General features: G+C 66.8%; 1 protein-coding gene across 2 annotated transcripts; it reads right to left on the reverse strand.

Moving 5' to 3' along the window:
* Positions 1-36: 36 nt before the first annotated feature.
* Positions 37-19390, reverse strand: CCDC40 (coiled-coil domain 40 molecular ruler complex subunit). Of its 2 annotated transcripts, XM_084861893.1 has the most exons (20): positions 19187-19390; positions 17854-17917; positions 16865-17293; positions 16226-16349; positions 15661-15836; positions 15131-15214; positions 14661-14880; positions 13372-13529; positions 13101-13223; positions 11716-11837; positions 10245-10488; positions 9815-9997; positions 6953-7198; positions 6621-6834; positions 5361-5530; positions 5109-5200; positions 4104-4224; positions 2800-2988; positions 2276-2434; positions 37-1310 (listed from the first exon to the last, which is right to left on the reverse strand). In XM_084861893.1, exons 2-20 carry the CDS (start codon positions 17890-17892, stop codon positions 1062-1064), a joined length of 3342 nt encoding a protein of 1113 aa, XP_084718019.1. In that variant the 5' UTR covers positions 17893-17917; positions 19187-19390; the 3' UTR covers positions 37-1061. The 2 variants fall into 2 exon arrangements, with proteins under 2 accessions (XP_084718019.1, XP_084718020.1); XM_084861894.1 differs by lacking the exons at positions 16226-16349; positions 17854-17917; positions 19187-19390 and having other exon boundaries at positions 38-1310; positions 16865-16961.
* Positions 19391-19732: the final 342 nt, after the last annotated feature.

Raw genomic sequence — 19732 nt, forward strand, 5'->3', positions numbered from 1 at the left:
GGTGGAGGGGCGAGCCGCGCCGGGGCAGTCTCTGGCCCTCCTCCGCCCCCAGGGCCCGGGCAGAGGCGCTCCGGTGCGGGGTCAGGGACGGGTGACCCGTGAGCACCCCCAGCGGCTGTCGGGCTTCCTGGGAGCTTGCCAGGCCGCGCCATTGGAGCCTACAGAGGGGCACAGCTGTTCGCCCCGAACTGGCAGAGCGCAAGAATGGCGGGCAGCCACGTTTACAGCAGCTTCCTCCGTAACCATGGCCATGACCCTGAAAGCGGCTCCTGTGAGCAGCTCGATCGAAGGACGGTGCTGCTGTTCAGAGGAGCGAGCTGCTCGGAGCGGAGCACAACGGCGCCAGCTGACCCTGCCCAGCGAGCTCGCCCAGAAACCGCTGGGGGGCCTGCCAGTGGCGCCCCGATTCCTTATGGGTTTTGTGATTCTCAAATGTGTGAGAATAAATATGCCTTTCTCCATATTCAGAAAAAAAAATTTACTTTTCTGTTGAAACGTGTGAAAGTGAAGTTCTTTGTAGAAACCTTCCCGTCACACTGCAGAGAGGCCACGCTAGCAGGTGCTGGGGCCGGGGTGGGGGAGGAGGACGCTCCGGTGGCCGGTGGCCGCGGAGGCGGGACCAGTGGGCCGGGTCTTATGTCGGCGGTCAGCCCTCTGTAAGCCGCCGGTGGGGGTCACCGCCCCTCACGTTCTCCCCCCGGCTGAGAATCTGGATTTAACCGGGGCTGGGAGCGGGGGAGGAGAAGGACCTGGGGGTGGGAGCGAGAGGCTGCCCACGAGGAGGTGGTGTGAGTGCAGGTGCAGACACGGGAGCCTCCACGAGCCCAGGTTTTGCTCAGGGGAGCGACCGTCCATCCGGGGAACAGGCTCCGCCTTCCTGGGCGTGGCCTCAGCCAAGGGGTGACCTGCCTAAAGGCAGCCGGGAAGGCCGGGAGGTGACCATGTGTCCCCAGCGCCGGCCTGGTCGTTCCCTGAGGGCGGGCGTGGCTTCCGTGGGTCCCGGAAACACCCAGCATCCGGTCTCTTCCCGGCTGGCCTGGGGGGCGCGGGCCGGGCGCCAGCTAGAAGGGCGCGGGGGCGTCCAGCTGGCTGGCGACGGTCTGTCTGAGCGTGAGCAGCGCCTCCTGGAACTGGGGGTGCTCGTCCTGCACGTGGTCCAGGATGGCGCCGATGGTGGCCAGCCGGCGGTCCAGGCGCCGGCGCTCCTCCAGCTGCGCCTCCTTGGTGCGGAACAGGAACACGTACCTGCCGTCCTTCGCCGCCTGCAGGTGCCTGAGGCGCGTCTGCAGGGTCACCAGCTCCGACAGGTTCTGGGGTCGAGCAGAGGCGCGCGTTGGGCTGTGCCATTTAAAGGGGGACACCCACCGCCTCCTCCACAAACCCAGACTCGAGGGGGAGACAGAGGACGGGCCTTGCAGGAGAGGGGAGCCTGGGGGCCCCGAGCCCCTTAGCCAGGGGAGGAGGCTGGGCGGAGCCTTCCTGCAGCATCCAGGAGGAAGGTGGCCGCGGGGTGCCCGGCCTGGCCCTGGGTGACCTCCCCATCCCCGCTGGCCAGGCCCACGCCCTGCCTGGCCTTTCTCTCCTGCTCTCACCCACCCAGCCTCGCAGGAAACCCCGCGGGGACGGCTCTGAAATTCTCTGCAGACCCGACAGCGGCCCTCTAGCCCCACAGCGGGCAATGGCCCTGTCCGCCCGTCACCGTCCTCCTTACGTACTGCGCTGGCCTCCCGTGTCCACCCGTCACCTTCTGTTACTCACTCAACCGCAGAGCCCCTGGCCACCCCAGCCGCACCCAACCCCTCCGACATCAGCCTCGATCCTGCTCCCTGAGGGCCCCCCCCCCCCACGGCAGGCCGGCCTGCAGCTCTGGGGCTTTGGGGCCGCCCGGAGCTCCAGTTCTCCCCCGAGCCCTCTGCCGGGGGCGGCACCCTCCCGTCTCCTCTAAGCCCGGCTCGGGTGTCATTTCTCTGAGCCCGGCCTAACGGTGCGACCCCCCCTCCTGTTTCTCTCCAGAGCACCGTCACCAGCTAACACGCCGGTGCTCTCTCGGACTCCCCCTTGTTCTCCCGCCCGCAGACCCGGAACCTCGGGGAGGGCAGGCGATGGTCGTTCTGCGCCACCGGCAGCCCTGGCTCCCGGGGCCGGGCCTGGACCACGGAGGGGCCTGGTGTGTGAGATGCCCTTGGCGGGAGGAGGCCGTGCCCGCAGCCGCGTGGGCTGCTGCTGCGGGGCAGACCCCTCTGCCGCAGTTCCCAGGGCCCTGGGGCCTGCCCACCTGGCGCTTGCGGTCCACGAGCTGCTCCAGGGTGGCCTCCAGCTCCTCGGCCTGCGCCTGCAGGGCGGCCAGCTGCGCCTGCTTCTCGTGCAGCGAGTCCCTCGTGCCCTTCTGGCTCTCTTCCAGCTGCAGGATGTTGTTGCTCGTCTCCTCGGTGGCCTAGCAGTGGTCGGCAAACTCGTGAGTCCGCAGAGCCAAATACAACAGGACAGCCATTGACATTCCTTTGGAGAGCCACCTTTTTAAGCTTAGACTTCTTCTAACGCCACTTCTTCAGAACAGACTCGCCCGGGCCGTGGTATTTTGTGGAAGAGCCACACTCAAGGGGCCAAAGAGCCGCATGTGGCTCACGAGCCGCAGTTTGCCGACCGCGGGTCCCGTAGGTCACCTGGGACCCTGAGCCCACAGGCCTAGGGGACCCTGCCACTCCCCTGGCCAATGCCACCTGCCATGCTGGCCACCCCCAGGGGCTGGGGGGTGGGGGCACGCCGGCCGTGGACAGGCCGCCCCAGCAGGCTCCCTACCTTGTGGAGGTCCCTGATCTTCCGCCGCAGCTCCAGCTCCTTGTGGTGGAAGTCCGACCGGGTGAGCATCTTCCTGTCCATCTTGCTCTGGCCCTCGGCCTGGGTGGAGATGGTCTCCCTGCGGGCGACGGCGTGCTCCATGTCCCGGATCATCCGCTCCTGCTGCTTCAGCAGCTGCTTGTGCCGGACCTGGAGCCGGGGCAGAGAGAGACCGTGGACCAGCCGCCTCCTGCGCCCCACCCCCCGGGATGGAGCCGCCGCCGGGCACGTGCCCTGACCGGGAATCCAACCTTGACCTCCTGGTTCCCAGGTCGATGCTCAACACTGGGCCACACCAGCCAGCAAACACGCGGTGTTTAAAAATATCGGAGCGCAGCCCTGGCCGGTGTGGCTCAGTGGATAGAGCGTCTGCCTGTGGACTGAAAGGTCCCAGGTTCGATTCTGGTCAACGGCATGCACCTTGGTTGCGGGCACATCCCCAGTAGGAGGTGTGCAGAAGGCAGCTGATCGGTGTTCCTGACTCTCCCTCTCCCTTTCTCTCTGTAAAAAGTCAATAAAATATAAATTTTTAAAAATAAATAAATACCGGAGCGGAAGGACAGACAGCGCGAGGAGAAGCCGTGCGTGCGGCCGTGTATCTGAGCTGCTCCGCAGGGAGTGCGGGGAGGACAGACCGACAGAGGGCAGCGGGGGGCAGCGCGTTCCACCGGAGCTTGGAGTGCTGGGCGCCTGCTCGGCTCCCTCCCGCACCCCAGGACCTCCCGCACCCCACCTCCTGCACCCCACCTCCTGCATCCAGGACCTCCTGCACCCCACCTCCTGCACCCAGGACCTCCTGCACCCCAGGACCTCCTGCACCCCAGGACCTCTTGCAACCCCACCTCCTGCACCCCCACCTCCTGCACCCAGGACCTCCTGCACCCAGAACCTCCTGCACCCGCACCTCCTGCACCCAGGACCTCCTGCACCCCACCTCCTGCACAAGGACCTCCTGCACCCCACCTCCTGCACCCAGGACCTCCTGCACCCCAGGACCTCCTGCACCCCAGGACCTCCTGCACCCAGGATCTCCTGCATCCCACCTCCTGCACCCCACCTCCTGCACCCAGGACCTCCTGCACCCCAGGACCTCCTGCACCCCCGGACCTCCTGCACCCCCACCTCCTGCACCCAGGATCTCCTGCATCCCACCTCCTGCACCCCACCTCCTGCACCCCAGGACCTCCTGCACCCCAGGACCTCCTGCATCCCACCTCCTGCACCCCAGGACCTCCTGAACCCCACCTCCTGAACCCCAGGACCACCTGCATCCGGTGGATCTCCGCCTTCATGGCCCGGATCTCCTTCTGGCCCGTCTCCGAGTCCACCGAGGCCCGCATCTCCTTCGCCAGCTGGATCTTCTTCTCCCAAAGCAGGATCTGGTGCCTTTGAACAGACAGGAGGCCCCGTGGGGGCTGGAGGGCTCGGGGCTTCCTTCCCAGGCGCCCTGAGCTCCTGCTTACGGACCCCACCCCCAAGGGAGCGGCCGCGGGGGGCGGGGAGGTCAGGTCACGCAGAGATGGGCGCAGGGTCCTGTGGAGGTGGGGGGCGGGGCGACGGCGTGCATTGCTATGGGAGACGCTCTGCCTGCTCTCCCAGGGAGGCCCTCGAGGGGCAGGCGGCATGTGCTGATGCCCAGGCCTGGGCGCGGGGCGTGGCTGTTACATAAGAAACCCCCTCCCCCCAATTCTGGGACCAGCAGCCGCAGTGCCGGCCAGCTGCCTCTGGAATCACCCAGCTCTGGAGGGATTCTTCCTTTTCTTTTCTTTTCTTTTTTTAATATATTTGATTGGTTTTTTAAAAATATATATTTTATTGATTTTTTATAGAGAGGAAGGGAGAGGGATAGAAAGCTAGAAACATCGATGAGAGAGAAACATCGATCAGCTGCCTCCTGCACACCTCCTACCAGGAATGTGCCTGCAGCCAAGGTACATGCCCTTGACGGGAATCGAACCTGGGACCTTTCAGTCTGCAGGCCGATGCTCTATCCACTGAGCCAAACCGGTTTCGGCTCGGGAGGGATTCTTTATTGAAAACACGTTTTTATCGACTTTAGCGAGAGGAAGGGAGAGGGGCTGAGAAACACCAGTGATGGGAGAGAATCATGGACCCGCCGCCTCCTGCACGCCCCCTACTGGCGATTGAGCCCGAAACCCGGGCCTGTGCCCTGATGGGGAATCGAACCGGGCACCTCTCGGTTCATAGGTCCAGGCTCAGTGTCTGAGCCACGCCGGCCCGTCAACCCAGGACGCTCCCAGCAGACTCACTCGGCCTCCACCAGCAGGTTGAGGAGCGACACCTTCTCCTGGTTCAGCTGCTCCAGCCTGTCCTGCATCTCGATGGTCTCCCTCTCTGCGGCCTGTGGGGGGGGGGGGGGGGCAGCGGTGCTGGCGGGCCAGGGGCCCACGGCCCTGCCGCCCCTGCGGCCTTCCCTGGGGCCCGGGGCCCGCCCTGCCCCGGGGACGCTGTGCCGCGGTGCCCTCCACCCGCCCTCCCTCCCGCCGGCCCGCCGGGCGCACCTTGAGCGCCTGCAGGAACTGGCTCTCAGTGAGCAGGTTGGCCTGCTGCAGGCCCTCGGAGCTGCTGCGGTTGCGGCTCAGGAGCACGTTGAGCTTCCGCAGGTCGTTGTCCAGGTCCTTCATGTGCCGCTGGATGTCCTTCTGCTCCTGCTTCTCCTGCTCGATCTTCTCTGTGGGGAGGGACGTGGGCCCTGAACCCCGCTGTCCTCCGGGGCCCCCATCACAGCCCTCCGGGGCCCCCATTACAGCCCTCCGGGGCCGGGGATGGGGGGGGTCCCCCTGGCGCCCCATCACAGCCCTCTGGGGCAGGGACGGGGGGGTCCCCCTGGCGCCCCATCACAGCCCTCCGGGGCCCCCATTACAGCCCTCCGGGGCCGGGGATGGGGGGGGTCCCCCTGGCGCCCCCATCACAGCCCTCCGGGGCCGGGGATGGGGGGGGTCCCCCTGGCGCCCCCATCACTGCCCTCCGGGGCCGGGGATGGGGGGGGTCCCCCTGGCGCCCCCCTCACAGCCCTCTGGGGCCGGGGACGGGGGGGTCCCCCTGGCGCCCCACACAGCCCTCCGGGGCCGGGGCCGGGGGTGGGGTCCCCCTGGCCGCCGGGTTTCCGAAGCCCGGCCCCTGGGGGACCTGGAAGGACGGGGTGGGCAACCAGCAAGTGGGGGGACCAGGGAGGGCAGGCAGACTCCGGAGGGCGGGGCGGGCGGGCAGGACCGCTGGGAGGAAGCGGGGTGTGATGTGCCAGGGGGCGGGAGCCCCAAGCTCTGGGCGGCACCCCGAAGGGCTGCAGGGCCCGGCTGACCTGCGATGACCCCGGGCCAGGGACCAGGTGGGACCCAGAGGGGCAGGTGCCTCAGCAGGTGGCTGTGGGGTAGAAGGTGCCCCCTGCCCCTCTGGGCACCCTGGCACGCAGAGACCCTGAAATGTAGCCACAGCGGGGTGAGCCGGGGCTGCGGGGGCGGGGGAGGGGGGGGCGGCCTCCGGGCGGGGCTCCAGCCCCGGGCCCGGCCTCTGTGTGATTCTGGGAGCCGCCTGTCGAGGGCGGGCGGAGGGCACTGGATCGCAAACTGAACAAGCTCAGCACACGTTCGCGCCTCGCCAGACCTGTGACGGCGGCCCACCCGCCGGCCAGGGCCACGGCTCGGAGCCACACCTGGGCCGCGGAGGGGCGGCCTGCAGGCCGGCGGGAACTCAGGGAGGCCCTCCGTGCCCCCTCCCCGCCCCCGTGGCCCTGTCCGGTGCAGGCCGAGCTGCGCACTCACTCTCGGTCCTCAGCTTCTTCTGCTCCAGGATGCGCACCTCCTTGCGGAAGAGGCTCAAGGCGGCCAGCTGCTCCTCCCGCTCCTGCGCCGCCCGCACCATGTCCTGCTGGAGGCGCAGCCAGCCCACCTGCGCCTGCGTCACCTTCGTGCCCACCTCGTCCAGCAGCTTGCTCAGCCTCTTGATCTCCAGCTCCAGCGGCCCCATCTCTTCCCCCTGCGAGAGCCGCGGCCGGGCCTCCGGTGAGCGGCCTGCTCTCGGGGAGGGAGCCGAAGACTGGGGGCTCCTCGGGGCCGGCCGACCTCAGTGCCCCCCGGTCTCCGCGGCCGCCTACCCCGATCTCGGAGACCATCTGCTCTAGCTCCTTGTTGAGGGTGTTGATGAGGCCCTGCTTGCGCTCGATGAGGATGGTGCGCCGCGCGATCTCGCTCTCGCTGTTGCTGATGAGCTCGTTGACCTTCTGCACCTCCTTGTCCAGCTCGGCCAGCGCCTCCCGGTGCCCCTCCAGCCGGCAGTTGGTGCGGGTGATGTCCAGCGTGGCCTGGGCGATGTCGCCGTCGATCTTGGAGTGGTGCGTCACCTGCGGCCGGCAGCCGACGAGTCGGACCCTTCGCTTCCCCGGGGGCTCCGGAGGGGCCCCACCTCCCGGCCTGCTCCCCGGCCCTCAGGGCCTCTCACAGCCAGGAAAGGGAACAATGGCCCTGATCCGTGTGGCTCAGTGGACAGAGCGTCGGCCTGAGGACTGAAGAGTCCTGGGTTCGATTCCAATCAAGGGCATGTACCTTGGTTGCAGGCACATCCCCAGTAGGGGGCGTGCAGGAGGCGGCTGATGGATGACTCTCTCTTATCGATGCTTCTAACTCTCTATCCCTCTCTCTTCCTCTCTGTAAAAAAATCAATGATATCCCTCTCTCTCTCTTTATATATATATATATATATATATATATATATGTGTGTGTGTGTGTATGTGTGTGTGTATATATGTATATATTGTATATATATATGTGTGTGTGTGCATATATATACATATATATATATAGACTTTGTTTCTCCTTAAACAGTGGCCACATTGGGCGGGAACGTGTGACCACAGATGAGGAAATGGCCCATTTTCCCGCTCAGGCAGGCCCCGTCACCACCAGGAACCTGTCCCTTCCCCAGTCTTTCCCCATAATCCCTCCCCCAAACAAAGCTGTGCCCTGAGCCCACCGGCCAGCCCAGGCCTCGCTGCCCCCACACAGCCTCAGCCCTCTCACCTTCCCCGCTCCTGCCCACCCCCAGCCCTCCCTACCCCCCACTCCCCTGGGCTCCTCCCGGGACCCCAGCTGGCTGTCCCACATGCACCCGCTGGCCGGCCGCGGGGTGCCTTTCCAGAACACCCCCATTTCCAGCTCTTAAAGCGGGCCCTGCCCAGCATCTCACCTCGCCACGCCTGCCCCTGCGGTAACTCTCGCCTCTGAGCCGCCCCTTTCTTTGCCAAGACCTTCTGAGGTCGCCAGGCCGCCCCGGGTCTCCGCAGGGCCCTGCCTTCCTCCATGCCGGCACTCAGCCCCCCGCCCCCGCCGCCCTGGCCTCCTGGGAGGTCAGTATGGCTCCTGGGCGGCCTGTCTAGACGCCACCCCCTGTGGATGCTGCCCACCTTCTCCCTGGGCCCCAGCTCCAGGGCATGGCGCCCATTCACAGTCCGGGTCCCCATCCCAGACAGGCCCCACCGGCCGGTTTGAGGACTCTTTACTGCCCTCTCCTGGACATGGATGGTACTAATGCACCAGTTTCCTGAGCAGCAGGGGACAGGGAAGGTTTGGGGGCCCGGGGGCCTGGGGCCTGGCCTTGGAGGTCACACCCACCCCACTCCTTAGCTTCTCCAGGGCACCCACTTTGCTCCCAGCTGGTGGGCTTGCTCCCAATTTCCAGAAAATGGACTGGGAGGGGGACTTCCTGGATCTCAGCCAGGACGTCCCAAGGAGACCCAGGGTTCCCGGCCCCGCACCCCACTTCCTTGGGACAGCCGCCTCCTCCCAGCCCCGCCCCCGAGGACAGGTGAGCCGCCGGCTGGCTCTCAGCTGTTAGCTCTCAGCTGTTAGCTGGCTGGGCCTCCGGACCACACCGCCACACAGACTGCCCCGCTCTGGCCCTCCCCAGCCATTGCCACATTTAATAAGTAGTCAGACCGAGGCCAGCGGATAGAGCCGGGCCTGCGGCCTGAAATAGAAACATCAGGATGAGAGAGAATCACGGACCCTCTGCCTCCTGCACGCCTCACACTGGGGAGGGAGCCCACAGCCGGAGTCCAGCGGTGACCTCCCGGCTCCTAGGTGGATGCTCAGTCCTGAGCCACGCCGGCCGCACATACAGAGTGACCTCACTGAATAGGAAAGGTGTATTAAGAGAATGAGTTAGCCTGGGCCCGTGTGGCTCAGTGGATGGAGCGTCGGCCTGTGGGCTGAAGGGTCCTGGGTTCGATTCCAGTCAGGGGCATGTGCCTTGGTTGCAGGCACAGTCCCAGTGGAAGGTGTGCAGGAGGCGGCTGATGGATTTTTCTCTCTCATCGATGTTTCTGACTTTCTATCTCTCTCCCTTCCTCTCTGTAAGAGGTCAGTGGAGTATATTTAAAAAAAGAAAAAAGAAAAAAAAGAAAAGAAAATGGGTCAGAATGGACTGAAAAACTGACACGTACTGAGACCTAGGTTAAGGTGGGGTACCTGTGTGCACACATGTTTGCCTGCACCCATGATTGTGTCCGCTCGCGTGTGCACGGGGATGTGGACATGTGTGTTCCCGTGTCTGTGTGTGCCTGTGTTTGCTTCGTTGCACCTGTATGAGCGTGTGTGTTCGGAAAGGTTTCCAGCAGGAACTGGGCCAGCCTCCTGGGAGGCTCATCCTGGGGCAGATGGCAGGGGCCTGGTCTCCGCTCACTGCCCTGCACGTCCAGGCTCCCCGTGACCAAAGCCTGGCACCCAGCCTGCCACCGAGCTTCGTGCCCTGGACCCACATCGGACCCGGGACCCTTCAGTCCTCGGGCTGGTGCTCTATCCGCTGAGCCACACCGCCAGGGCACAGGTCATGGCTTTTACGGCAGGAGAACCTGAGCCGTGAACAGACAGGCCCGGCCTCTGCCCACACAGCTCTGCGGCCTGTGGCCGGGCGGTCTGTGGGCGCCCCCCGCGGGCCCGGGCGCCCCCTGGTGGCCGCGCACCAGGTTGGTCATCTCCTTCTGCAGCTTGAGCAGCAGCTGGTGGAAGTACTTGGTCATCTTGTTGGAGGTCATGTGCTCCTGCAGCTTCCGCACGATGGCCGTGTCCAGCTCCCGCCGCAGCTGCCGCTCCTCCCGGATGGCCTGGTGCACCGCCAGCAGCGCCGCCCGGATCTCCTTGTGCTCCTGGGGGAGGGGCAGTGAGGGCCGCGGAGGCGCCCCGCGGTGTGTGGCCCCCAGGAGGCGCCCCGCGGTGTGTGGCCCCCAGGAGGCGCCCCGCGGTGTGTGGCCCCCAGGAGGCGCCCCGCGGTGTGTGGCCCCCAGGAGGCGCCCCGCGGTGTGTGGCCCCCAGGAGGCGCCCCGCGGTGTGTGGCCCCCAGGAGGCGCCCTGCGGTGGGTGTGGCGGGGGGCGGGCGGGCGGGCGGGCGGGCACCTCGCGCGCGGCGGCCAGCTTGGCGTCCGTGTCCTGCAGCACCAGCTGGTAGGAGCCGAACTGGGCCTGCAGCGCCTCCTGCCGCGCCAGGCTCTGCGCCGTGAGCTTCTGCAGCAGCCGCGCCTCGGCCTCCGAGCGGCGCAGCACGCGGGCCAGTGCCTCGTTGCGCTCCTCCTCCTGCACGATGGAGCGCCGGTAGGCCTCCGCCTCGCCGGCCGCCGCCTGCAGCTGGTGCTGGCACTCGCTGTGGCGGGAGCCGGGAGCCGGGTGAGGGGGCAGCGCCTCGCGGCAGCGGGAGCCACCCCGCCCGGGCCGGGCTCCACCCTGGTGCCGCCCACGGGCTCGGGGCCGGGATGGAGCCAGACCATGAACCCGGAGGTCACGGCTCCTTCCCCGGGCTGCGGGCTCCATCCCCAGCAGGGGCGTGCAGGAGGCAGCGATCAGTGATTCTCCTCACTAATGTTTCTCTCTCTCCCTCTCTCTTCCTCTCTGAAATCAATAAAAAATATTGTTTAAAAATAATTAACTTTTTCAAGGTTGTGATTATGGTGGGGGGGGGGGGGCGGTCTGCCTCCCGTAGCCATGACGACACTCCCGGGCCAGGCTCTGGGGCCCGGGGACGAGCACTGGGCAGTGGGGAGGCCACGGAGGGCCTGTGACTGGGGTGGCCCCTGGGTAGCGGCCTTTCCAGGGCGGCCGGAGTGGAGCGGGTTAGCGCCAAGCAGGTGGGGGCAGGCCCCAGGCATCCTTTCGTCCCGTTTTCGTCAGCGGGGCGGGGGTTAGGCAGGCCTGTGCCAGGACACCCCGCCCGCCCCGCCCCGCCGCAGGGAGTGGCAGCCAGACCGGGCTCTGCCTCCCCCTCGGGGAGAGGAGCCGGGAACCCGGGGGAGGACTCCCTGAGCACGGAGCCCCACACGGCGGCGAGACTTCGATCACAGGCCGCCTTCTCTCCGGAGAACGCCCCCCCCTCCGCTCCCCGCGTCCTCCCGGACACCCCCCCGGAGAGCCGCTGCTGGGCCCGGGCGTCTGAAGGGACAGAAACACTGGGGTCTCAGCGGGCGCTGAGCCTTCGGGGCAGAGGCGGGGCTGCAGGGGCCTCCTGTGTCCCAGGAGGCGGCTCCCTGGACCGGCACCTCCCCAGCCCCCACCTCTCACCCGCCCACCGCCCTGAGCCGCTCGGCCTGGCCCGCAGGGGCCCTGAGCCGGTGCCCTGGGCCCGGCACCCTCCCCCTGGCGCCCTGGGCCCGGCACCCTCCCCCCTGGCACCCTGGGCCCGGCACCCTCCCCCCGGGCACCCTGGGCCCGGCACCCTCCCCCTGGCACCCTGGGCCCGGCACCCTCCCCCTGGCACCCTGGGCCCGGCACCCTCCCCCCTGGCACCCTGGGCCCGGCACCCTCCCCCTGGCACCCTGGGCCCGGCACCCTCCCCCTGGCACCCTCCCCCCCGCCCCTGGCAGGCAGCAGGCCGCACCTGAGCACCTCCCGGATGGTCCTGTGCGCCTCGTCGCGCCGCTTCATGCCCACCAGGCAGACCGTCCACTGCTGCAGGATCACCTTCTTCTCCACCCGGACCGAGTCGATCTCCGCGCAGGCCTGGGGGGCGGGGCTGGGCTCGGCGCCGGCTTCGCCGCTGTCCCCCCCACCACCCCCTCCCCGTCCGCCTCGCAATTCTTTTCTATTTATTTATTCTATTGATTTTTTTACAGAGAGGAAGGGAGTGGGACAGAGAGCTAGAAACATCGACCAGCTGCCTCCTGCACACCCCCCACTGGAGATGTGCCTGCAACCAATGTACGTGCCCTTGACTGAATCGAACCCGGGTCCCTTCAGTCCGGAGACCAACGCTCTATCCACTGAGCCACACCGGTTTCGGCGGCCTTGCAATTCTTGATCACAAAGTTAACCATGGCTCTACAGACGCCTCGGCCCCTGTGAGCCTCCCTCCACCCCCTGGGCTGGAGGCCAGGGAAGGAGGGGGTGCAGGGCCCCGCCGGACCCCACTCGTGGGCGCGGCCCCAGTGCCCAGGCACCGGCTGAGACGCAGACCGTGGCTGAAATCAGTCTCTGAGTATTTTAAACACTCATTTGAAAAACAAACAAAAAAGGTGCTCATTCTTGCACGAGCAAGCACAAGGAAAACAAAATTACTCATCATGCCCCACTCGGAGGTTATCATTCCTAACACTGGTGCTACCTCCGTGTGTGTGTGTGTGTGTGTGTGTGTGTGTGTGACCATGTTCTGCATGTTGCTTTGTAACTTAGTATTAAAAAGCAGCGTATTGCCTGGCCAGAGTGGCTCAGGGGTGGAGCGTCAACCTACGTGTGACCCAGGAGGTCACCGCTGGATTCCGGTCAGGGCACCGGCCAGGTTGCAGGCTTGATTCCCAGGAGGGGGCGTGCAGGAGGCAGCCAATCCACGATTCTCTCCCATTACTGATGTCTCTCTCTCCCTCTCCCTCTCTCTCTCTCTCTTTCCCCCTCTCCCTTCCTCTCCGATATCAATAAAAATACATATTTTTTAAAAGTCATAGCAGCTTTGATTCTTAGTGTTGGCCACCGAATCCGGGGCTGCCCGGGCCCCTCCCTCCCTGCACCGGAGAGGAGAGGCGGGCCCTGCCTGGGCGGGAGGGAGGCTCGGTCCTCCCTGCGGAGCCGCTGGCCTGGCGGCGGGGGCGCTGGCTGAGGGTCCGCCCAGCTATGGGAGCGCAGGGTCCCGCCCGCCGCCTGGGCGGCCTCAGCCTCCCGGGCTGTGGGGGACTGGCTCCACCGGCCACCAGGCCCCGGTACCTCCCTGACCCACCTGGGTGGGCCGGGCATTGGGCTGCGGGTGCCTCTGCGGCCGTGGGTGCCCCTCACCTCGCTCACGGCTTTCCTGAGCATCCGGGTCTCCTCCGCCTGGGCCCCCGCCTGAGCCTCGAACAGGGCGATCTGTTCTTCCAGCTCGTGGGCCCGGCTGGTGAGCTGGTCCACGTGCAGGTCCTGCAAAACGAGACCCGTGGCGGCTCTCAGGCGCCGACCCCCGACCCCTGACCCCTGACCCCTGGCCCGAGGGGCGACCACAAGCTGGCCGTGGCCTCTCGGGGCTGCAGGGGGAGAGCCTGCGCCTGGCCTGGGGGTGGGGGGGTACCTGCTGCTGCTTGTCGCGCTCGGCCCGCGCCCGCTCCGCCTCCGACTTCTTCACCACCTGCTTCATCACATGGATGTCGTCCCGCATGTCCTGGTCGATGTTCTGCACGTAGAACAGGTTCAGAGCCAGGTGCTCCATCTCGCTCTGCAGCGACGCCACTGCGAGGAAGCAGGCCGGGCGCGTGACCGCCGCCCTTCCCGCTGCCCGCGGTCACGCCCTCAGCTCCCTCCCCGATCGGCTCCCAGCAGCTCTTTGTCATTGACCGCTGCCTCCGCACGCCCCCTCCTGGGGACTGAGCAGGCAGGTGGGCAGAATTGGTAAGTGGCTCCCGGAACCCCGGCCCGGTGTCACTCCTGCGGCTCCGGGCCCTCTGGTGGCAGAAGGGAAGTGATCAGGCGGGCCTGCCTAAGCAGCTGAGCCTCGAAAGGCAGAGTTTTCTGCCGCTGGTAGCCGGAGAGGAGGAGAGACATCCTCAGGGTGAGTGGGATGGGAGGAGGGGCGAGTTCCCCATTGCTGGCTTGGAGGTGGAGGGGCCGTGGCAAAGGGTGTGGACAGAGCGCGCCCCCTGCTGACAGCCAGCGGGATAGCAGGCCCACAGTCCTGCAGCCGCAAGGAGCTGAGCTCCACCGGGGACGTGAGCAAGCCTGCAGGTGGGTCTCCCGCGGGTCGCCCCACGAGAGCCCTCGGGTTGGCTTGGGGATGCCCCAGGCAGAGACCCGGTGGCCACAGGCTCCTGCCAAAGGCACGGGGGCAGATATACCAACGGGGCTGTTGTAAGCCCCTAAGTCGGTGGCAATTGGTTACACAAGAGAAAACCAGAAAAGAGTGGACACTGCCAGCAACCCAGGTTCCAAATGTTTCCCTCTCCCTAGCTGTGGTGTTCATCTATTTTTATAAAAAGGTTTTAAAACTACTTTTTAGAAAGAGGAAGGGGGAGGGAGAGAGAGAAACATCGAGGTGAGAGCAAAACATCCCTTATCAGCCTGGGAATGGAGGCACAGCGTTCTGAGCTCCAGCTGGCGAGCCACACCACCCGGCACTCGCTGGCCCTGCTCCCTTTCAGGTTCCCGGTGCGCCCCGCCCGGCCGGCCGGCCAGGGGTGCCCGCGGGCGGGGCCTCCTCCCTCTCGGTTTTATTCGTTTAGTTAGTTTTAACATGTCTATTGACTTCAGAGAGGGAGAGAAACATCGACGACGAGAATCGGGGATCGGCTGCCGCCTGCACGCCCCGCCTGGGGGTGGGTCTGCCCCAGGGCCTGTGCCCTCAGACGGGAACCGAACCGGCCTTACGCTGCCGGCGCTCCTCGTTGGCGGCCTCGTAGGTGCTGGTGTAGAGCTGGCGCACACGCTGCAGCTCCTGCTCCATCTGCTGCCGTGCGCACGTGGCCAGCGAGTAGCGGTCGTGGCTCTTCTCCAGCTGCACCTGCAGGGCCGCCATGTGCTGCTGCAGCCCGTACAGCTCCACGCCCAGCTCCTGCCGCTGCGCCCGGCTCTGCCTGGAGGCCACGCCCTGCGCCCAGAGAAGGCGGTCAGCGGGGCAGGTGGGGGAACGGCACACAGCGGGGTGAGGATGGGGGAGGCACACAGCTGGGAGGGGATGGGGGTGAGGGCACACAGCTGGGAGGGGGAGCAGGGAGGGGGGACCGCACACAGTGGGGTGAGGATGGGGATGAGGATGGGGATGAGGACGCACAGCTGGGAGGGGATGGGGGTGAGGATGGGGGAGGCACACAGCTGGGAGGGGATGGGGGGCCACACACCAGCTCCAGCAGCTCCAGCTGCAGCTTCTCCACCTGCCGGTTCAGGTAGCTGTTCAGTGCGGCCTGGAACCTGAGCATCAGGGGCTAAAGCGACGGCAAAGCACCGGTCAGAGTCGGCCCCTGCGGCCTCGGCCCAGCTGTTCTCGGGGGCAGGGCTTCTACCCTCCGTGCTCACACTTCTGCAGCCACACGCCAGGCCCCGGTCCAGGCACTGAAGCCTGAGTTTGTGTTTTGGCAAAAGGGCCGGGCAGGGGGGGCGGGGGTCCCGGCACCAATGGGCACTCGGCCCTTCCCAGGCCGCCGCCATCCGCCTGCGGCTCATCCAGGGGCGGCCTCCCTGCTGCCCAAGCCCCCCCCCCCAAGTGCCAGGTCCCTGAGGCCGGCGGGCGGGCCGATGTGGGGACAGGAGCCTCGGAGGGGACCAGGCTTTACAAGCCGCGCCAGCGCCCGCCCCGCCGGGATCGCGAGGGCCCGGGGCTGGACGCGGAGGGCAGGCGAGGGGCAGCTCGGAGCCGCGGGCCCCTCCTCACGTGGTTGGGGTCCAGGACCACCAGGTGGGTCACGTCTTCGTCCGGCTCATCGCTCCCCTCGGACTCGGGCGGCTCGGCGCCCCTGTCCTCGGAGAGGCTGAAGTGCTGGATCCGGTCCAGGAAGGAGGGCGAGAACGCGGGCCCGGGGGGCGGCTGGGAGGCCGGGGCGGGGGGGCCTGGGGGACAGACAGCACCCTGGAGTGAACAGGGTCTGGGCCAGGCCCGAGCCACGGGAGGGGAGCTCCCTCGGGACCGGGGCAGAGTGCTGTTTTCCTTTTTAACTGACTTCAGAGGAGGCAGAGGGCGGGGGAGAGGGAGGGACATCCATGATGAGAGAGAACCAGGGCCCGGCTGCCTCCTGCGCGCCCCCCATTGGCGCAGGCCAGCAGCGGGCGTGGCACACGGTAAGTGACGGAAGGGCAGAGTCTCTGTAAGGACCAGGGCTGAGGAGGTGGGCAGTCAGCACTCGGAGCCCCTTCTCCCTCCGGCTAGTCAAGTCTCTAAGCAGAGGCCCGGCCGCGGGGAGTGATGGTGGGGAGGGGGGGCCGGGTGTGGGGCCGGGTACCTGGCTCGGGGCCGGAGGAGGACTCCGAGGTCAGGGACAGCTCATCGGAGGACGGGATGCGACCGCCCGAGCCGGGGAGCAGGGGGCGCGGTGGGACCCGCTGCCGGTCCTCCTCAGACTCCGTCTGGAGCGACAACAGTGGGGCCTGAGCCCCGGGGAGTGACCGGGTCCCCCCCTCCGGGGCTCCAAAGTCCACACAGACTTAAGGAAGAGAAACGCGTTTGGACACAAGGATCACGGGCCCTGCCCGGCCGGCGTGGCTCAGGGGCTGAGCGTCGACCTGTGAACCAAGGGGCCAGGGTTCCACTCCCGGTCAGGGCACAGGCCCGGGTTGTGGGCTCCATCCCCAGTGCGGGGCGTGCAGGAGGCAGCCTACCCATGATGCTCTCTCATCTCGGATGTTTCTCTTCTTCCCTCTCCTTCCCTCTCTGAAACCAATAAAAATATATTACAAAATAAAAAGATCACGTGCCTTTTGCAAATGGTCAACATGGAAACCGTCTACCCCAGTCCCCTGGGCGGGCCGCTCGAGACCAGCAACCGGGATGCCTCACGGGGAGGGACCCCAACCTTGGCATCCGGGACACCCCCCACGGCAGTAAGGAGCGCACTGGCGTCAAGCAGACCTGGGCTACTCACCGAATGGCTGAGCCCAAATCTGGAAACATCCGAACTCGGCTGCCACTCAGAGGAGCCTGCCGCCTGCTGGGCGGCCTCCGAGTCCGGGGCCGCGTCCCCGAGGCTGGTGTCCGAATCGATGATCTCCCTGGAGCTGGCTTCCCCCCCAGTGGACAGGGCTTCTGTGTCCGACCCCGGGCCCCCCGCCACCTGCTGCTCCTTGCCCGTCTCCGTGTCCCCCTCTTCTTCGGGGACCCTGTCCCCCTCTTCTCCTTCGGGGACCCCGTCCCCCTCTTCTCCCTCGGGGACCCCGTCCCCCTCTCCTGCATCGGGCGGGCCTTCCTCATCGGGCGGGCCTTCCCCCGGGGCGGAGGCCTCCGGCTCAGCAGCTTCCGCAGCGGCCCCCAGTCTGGTCTGCTCCCCGGTGGACTCCTCTGGGGCTGCCTGTGGCTGCGCAGAAGGAAACAAAATATAAGGCTCTGGTGAGGTTTTCTTCTGGTTTTGTTTTTACCGATTTTAGAGAAGAAGGGAGAGGGAGACAGAGACAGAAACAGCACTGATAAGAGAGAATCATCGATGGGCTGCCTCCTGCACGCCCCCTACTGGGGACGGAGCCCGCAGCCCGGACACGTGACACGTGCTCTTGAGCAGGAATCCAAACTGGGACCCTTCAGGCTGTAGGCCGCAGCTCCAGCCCCTGAGCCAGACCGGCCAGGGCGAGTTTCATCCTTAAGGGTGTGCTGGCGCCGATGGAGGTGTCCACCACACTTCACGCGTCGCTGGGCCATGGCCTGTCTGCACGCCCTCTGCCGTTTGGTGGTGACCTTGGCCCTTCGCTAGAGGAAAGGGACTCTGGACCTCTCGGGACTCTGAGAGCAGGTCAAACGCTCCCGCCGGGCCCCACAGCAGCGGACAGTCTGTCCGGGACCAGAGACTCCTTCTGGCCGATGCTCCACCTCTCCCGCAGCCCCTGGCAGACACAGGCCCAGGCCCTGGCCTTCGGGACTCACCCCGGCGCCCTCGGGGGTCCCGTCCTCCTCTTCCTCCATCGCTGCCTCTCCTTCCCGGTGGGGCCTGGCGGCGGAGAAACAGGCAGAGTCACCGGGGAGCCGCCTCCCGCCCGCCCGGCCCCAGCACCAGCGCCCGGCCCGCCCGTGGCGGGAGGCCACCAGAGAGTCTCCACGAACGAAGATGAAAACACGGTCACTGAAACACGAGAGGAACAGCACGCGAGGCGACGCCAGGTCACCTGACAGACGCCTGCGTCTGTGAGAACGGGGATGCAAACGGGAAACGGCGCCCTCCAGGCTGGAGAGCCCCTGTCCTGCTTCCCCGTCTTTCTAAGAGGCTCTGCTTCGTCCTGACGGAGGATGCGAGCTCGGAGCCGGCCTCGGGGCAGGGGTTGAGCTTTGGCCCAGGAACTAGCAGGGCACAGGCCCGGGTTGCGGGCTCGATCCCCAGTGGGGGGCGTGCAGGAGGCAGCTGATCCATGATCCTCTCTCATCATGGATGTTTCTCTCTCTCCTCCTCTCTTCCTCTCTGAAACCAACAAAAAACATGTTTTAAAAACTAGCTTTTTAGAACATAAAATCAGGATGCTAGACAGGCCCTGCCGGCATGGGTCAGTGGTTGACCTATGAACCAGGAGGTCATGGCTTGATTCCTGATCAGGACTGTGGGCTCCATCCCCAGTGGGGGGGGGGGGGGGGCGGGCAGGAGGCAGCCGGTCCATGATTCTCTCTCATCTTGGATGCTTCTCTCTCTCCCTCTCCCTTCCTCTCAGAAATCAATAAAAATATATTTTTTTAAATTAAAAAATAAAGGAAGCATCAGAGAGGGGCCTGGTGGCACTACCTCCATCTACCTGTGCTCAGGGCCTGGGCCCAGGGCAGCCCACTGCGGGGACCCCAGTCAAGCTGGGGGAGGGGAGGGGGGACCACTCTTCCAGGAGGGCCGGGGGCTGGGCTGGTTTCCGGCTCCGGGGCCAGGGGCCACCGCAGGGGCAGCACCGAAGACCATCCCCCCCCCCTCCCCACCTCAGAGACGCCTGCACCCCGCTCTGAGCAGGGGCTGCCAAGCATAGTGGTTGCCATGGTTACTGCGGGAAGCGGTCCGGTTTGGGGAGCACCTGGGGCAGCGGACAGAGGGGGTGCGGACAGAGAGGGGGTGCGGGAGCAGACAAAGGGGGGTGAGGAAGGAGAAGGGCCCGGGGTGGGCGGCGCAGAGGGCGGGCGGGGGGCCGGGCGGGAGGAGGGGGCGAGTGGGGAAGGGGCGCCCCGGGGGGCATGGAAAGGGGGAACCCTGGGGGCCCTCCAAGATCCTCGGTGCCTGGACCCCGCTTACCGGCTGCCCCGCTCCCAGGCTCCGCCGTGGCCCGTTGCTAGGCGACGGCGTCAACATCCGGCGGCGGGCGCGCGGGGCGGCGGGTGCGGGCGGCCGCGGTGCGGTGGCCGGGCTGGGAACGCGACAGCCCTCAGGGCGGCATCAGAGCGCAGACCCGCTTCCCCGCCGCCCTCCCAGTCCAGCCCCGCCTCCGCCTCCGTCCGCACAGCGACCGCCGCGCGGCTGGGACCGCGGGGCCCCGGGCCGGCAGGCGGAGGCGGGCCTGCGGGACCCGGACCCGCTGCACCTTCGGGCCGGGGACCCAGCCTGGCCCGCCCCATCGGCAGACCTGGGACGCGGGTTCCTCCTCGGGGGGGTGGGGGGGGGTGAGGGAGCCAGGACCTGCGGCGGGTCCCCCGCGCCCCAACCCAAACCACAGAGGCTCAGAGCGGGGCGAGGGCGGGCGCGCACTGGGGTGCGGGGCGCGGGGCTGGGGAGCTCGGGCCACCGGGCGAAGCCAGGTCTGACCAGGGCCGGGGCTGGGACTGGGGGCCGGGGGGGGGGGGG

This window comes from Pipistrellus hanaki (assembly GCF_964339955.1).
Source record: "Pipistrellus hanaki genome assembly, chromosome: 16".
Classification (NCBI taxonomy): Eukaryota; Metazoa; Chordata; class Mammalia; order Chiroptera; family Vespertilionidae; genus Pipistrellus; species Pipistrellus hanaki.

Coding starts and splice junctions, on each gene's coding strand:
- CCDC40 (XM_084861893.1), bottom strand. CDS start 17,892: ATGGAGGAAGAGGAGGACGGGACCCCCGAGGGCGCCGGG. Junction 16,350..16,864: donor GATTTGGGCTCAGCCATTCG/GTGAGTAGCCCA, acceptor TTGTCGCTCCAG/ACGGAGTCTGAGGAGGACCG. Junction 9,998..10,244: donor AGCTGGCCGCCGCGCGCGAG/GTGCCCGCCCGC, acceptor CCCCTCCCCCAG/GAGCACAAGGAGATCCGGGC.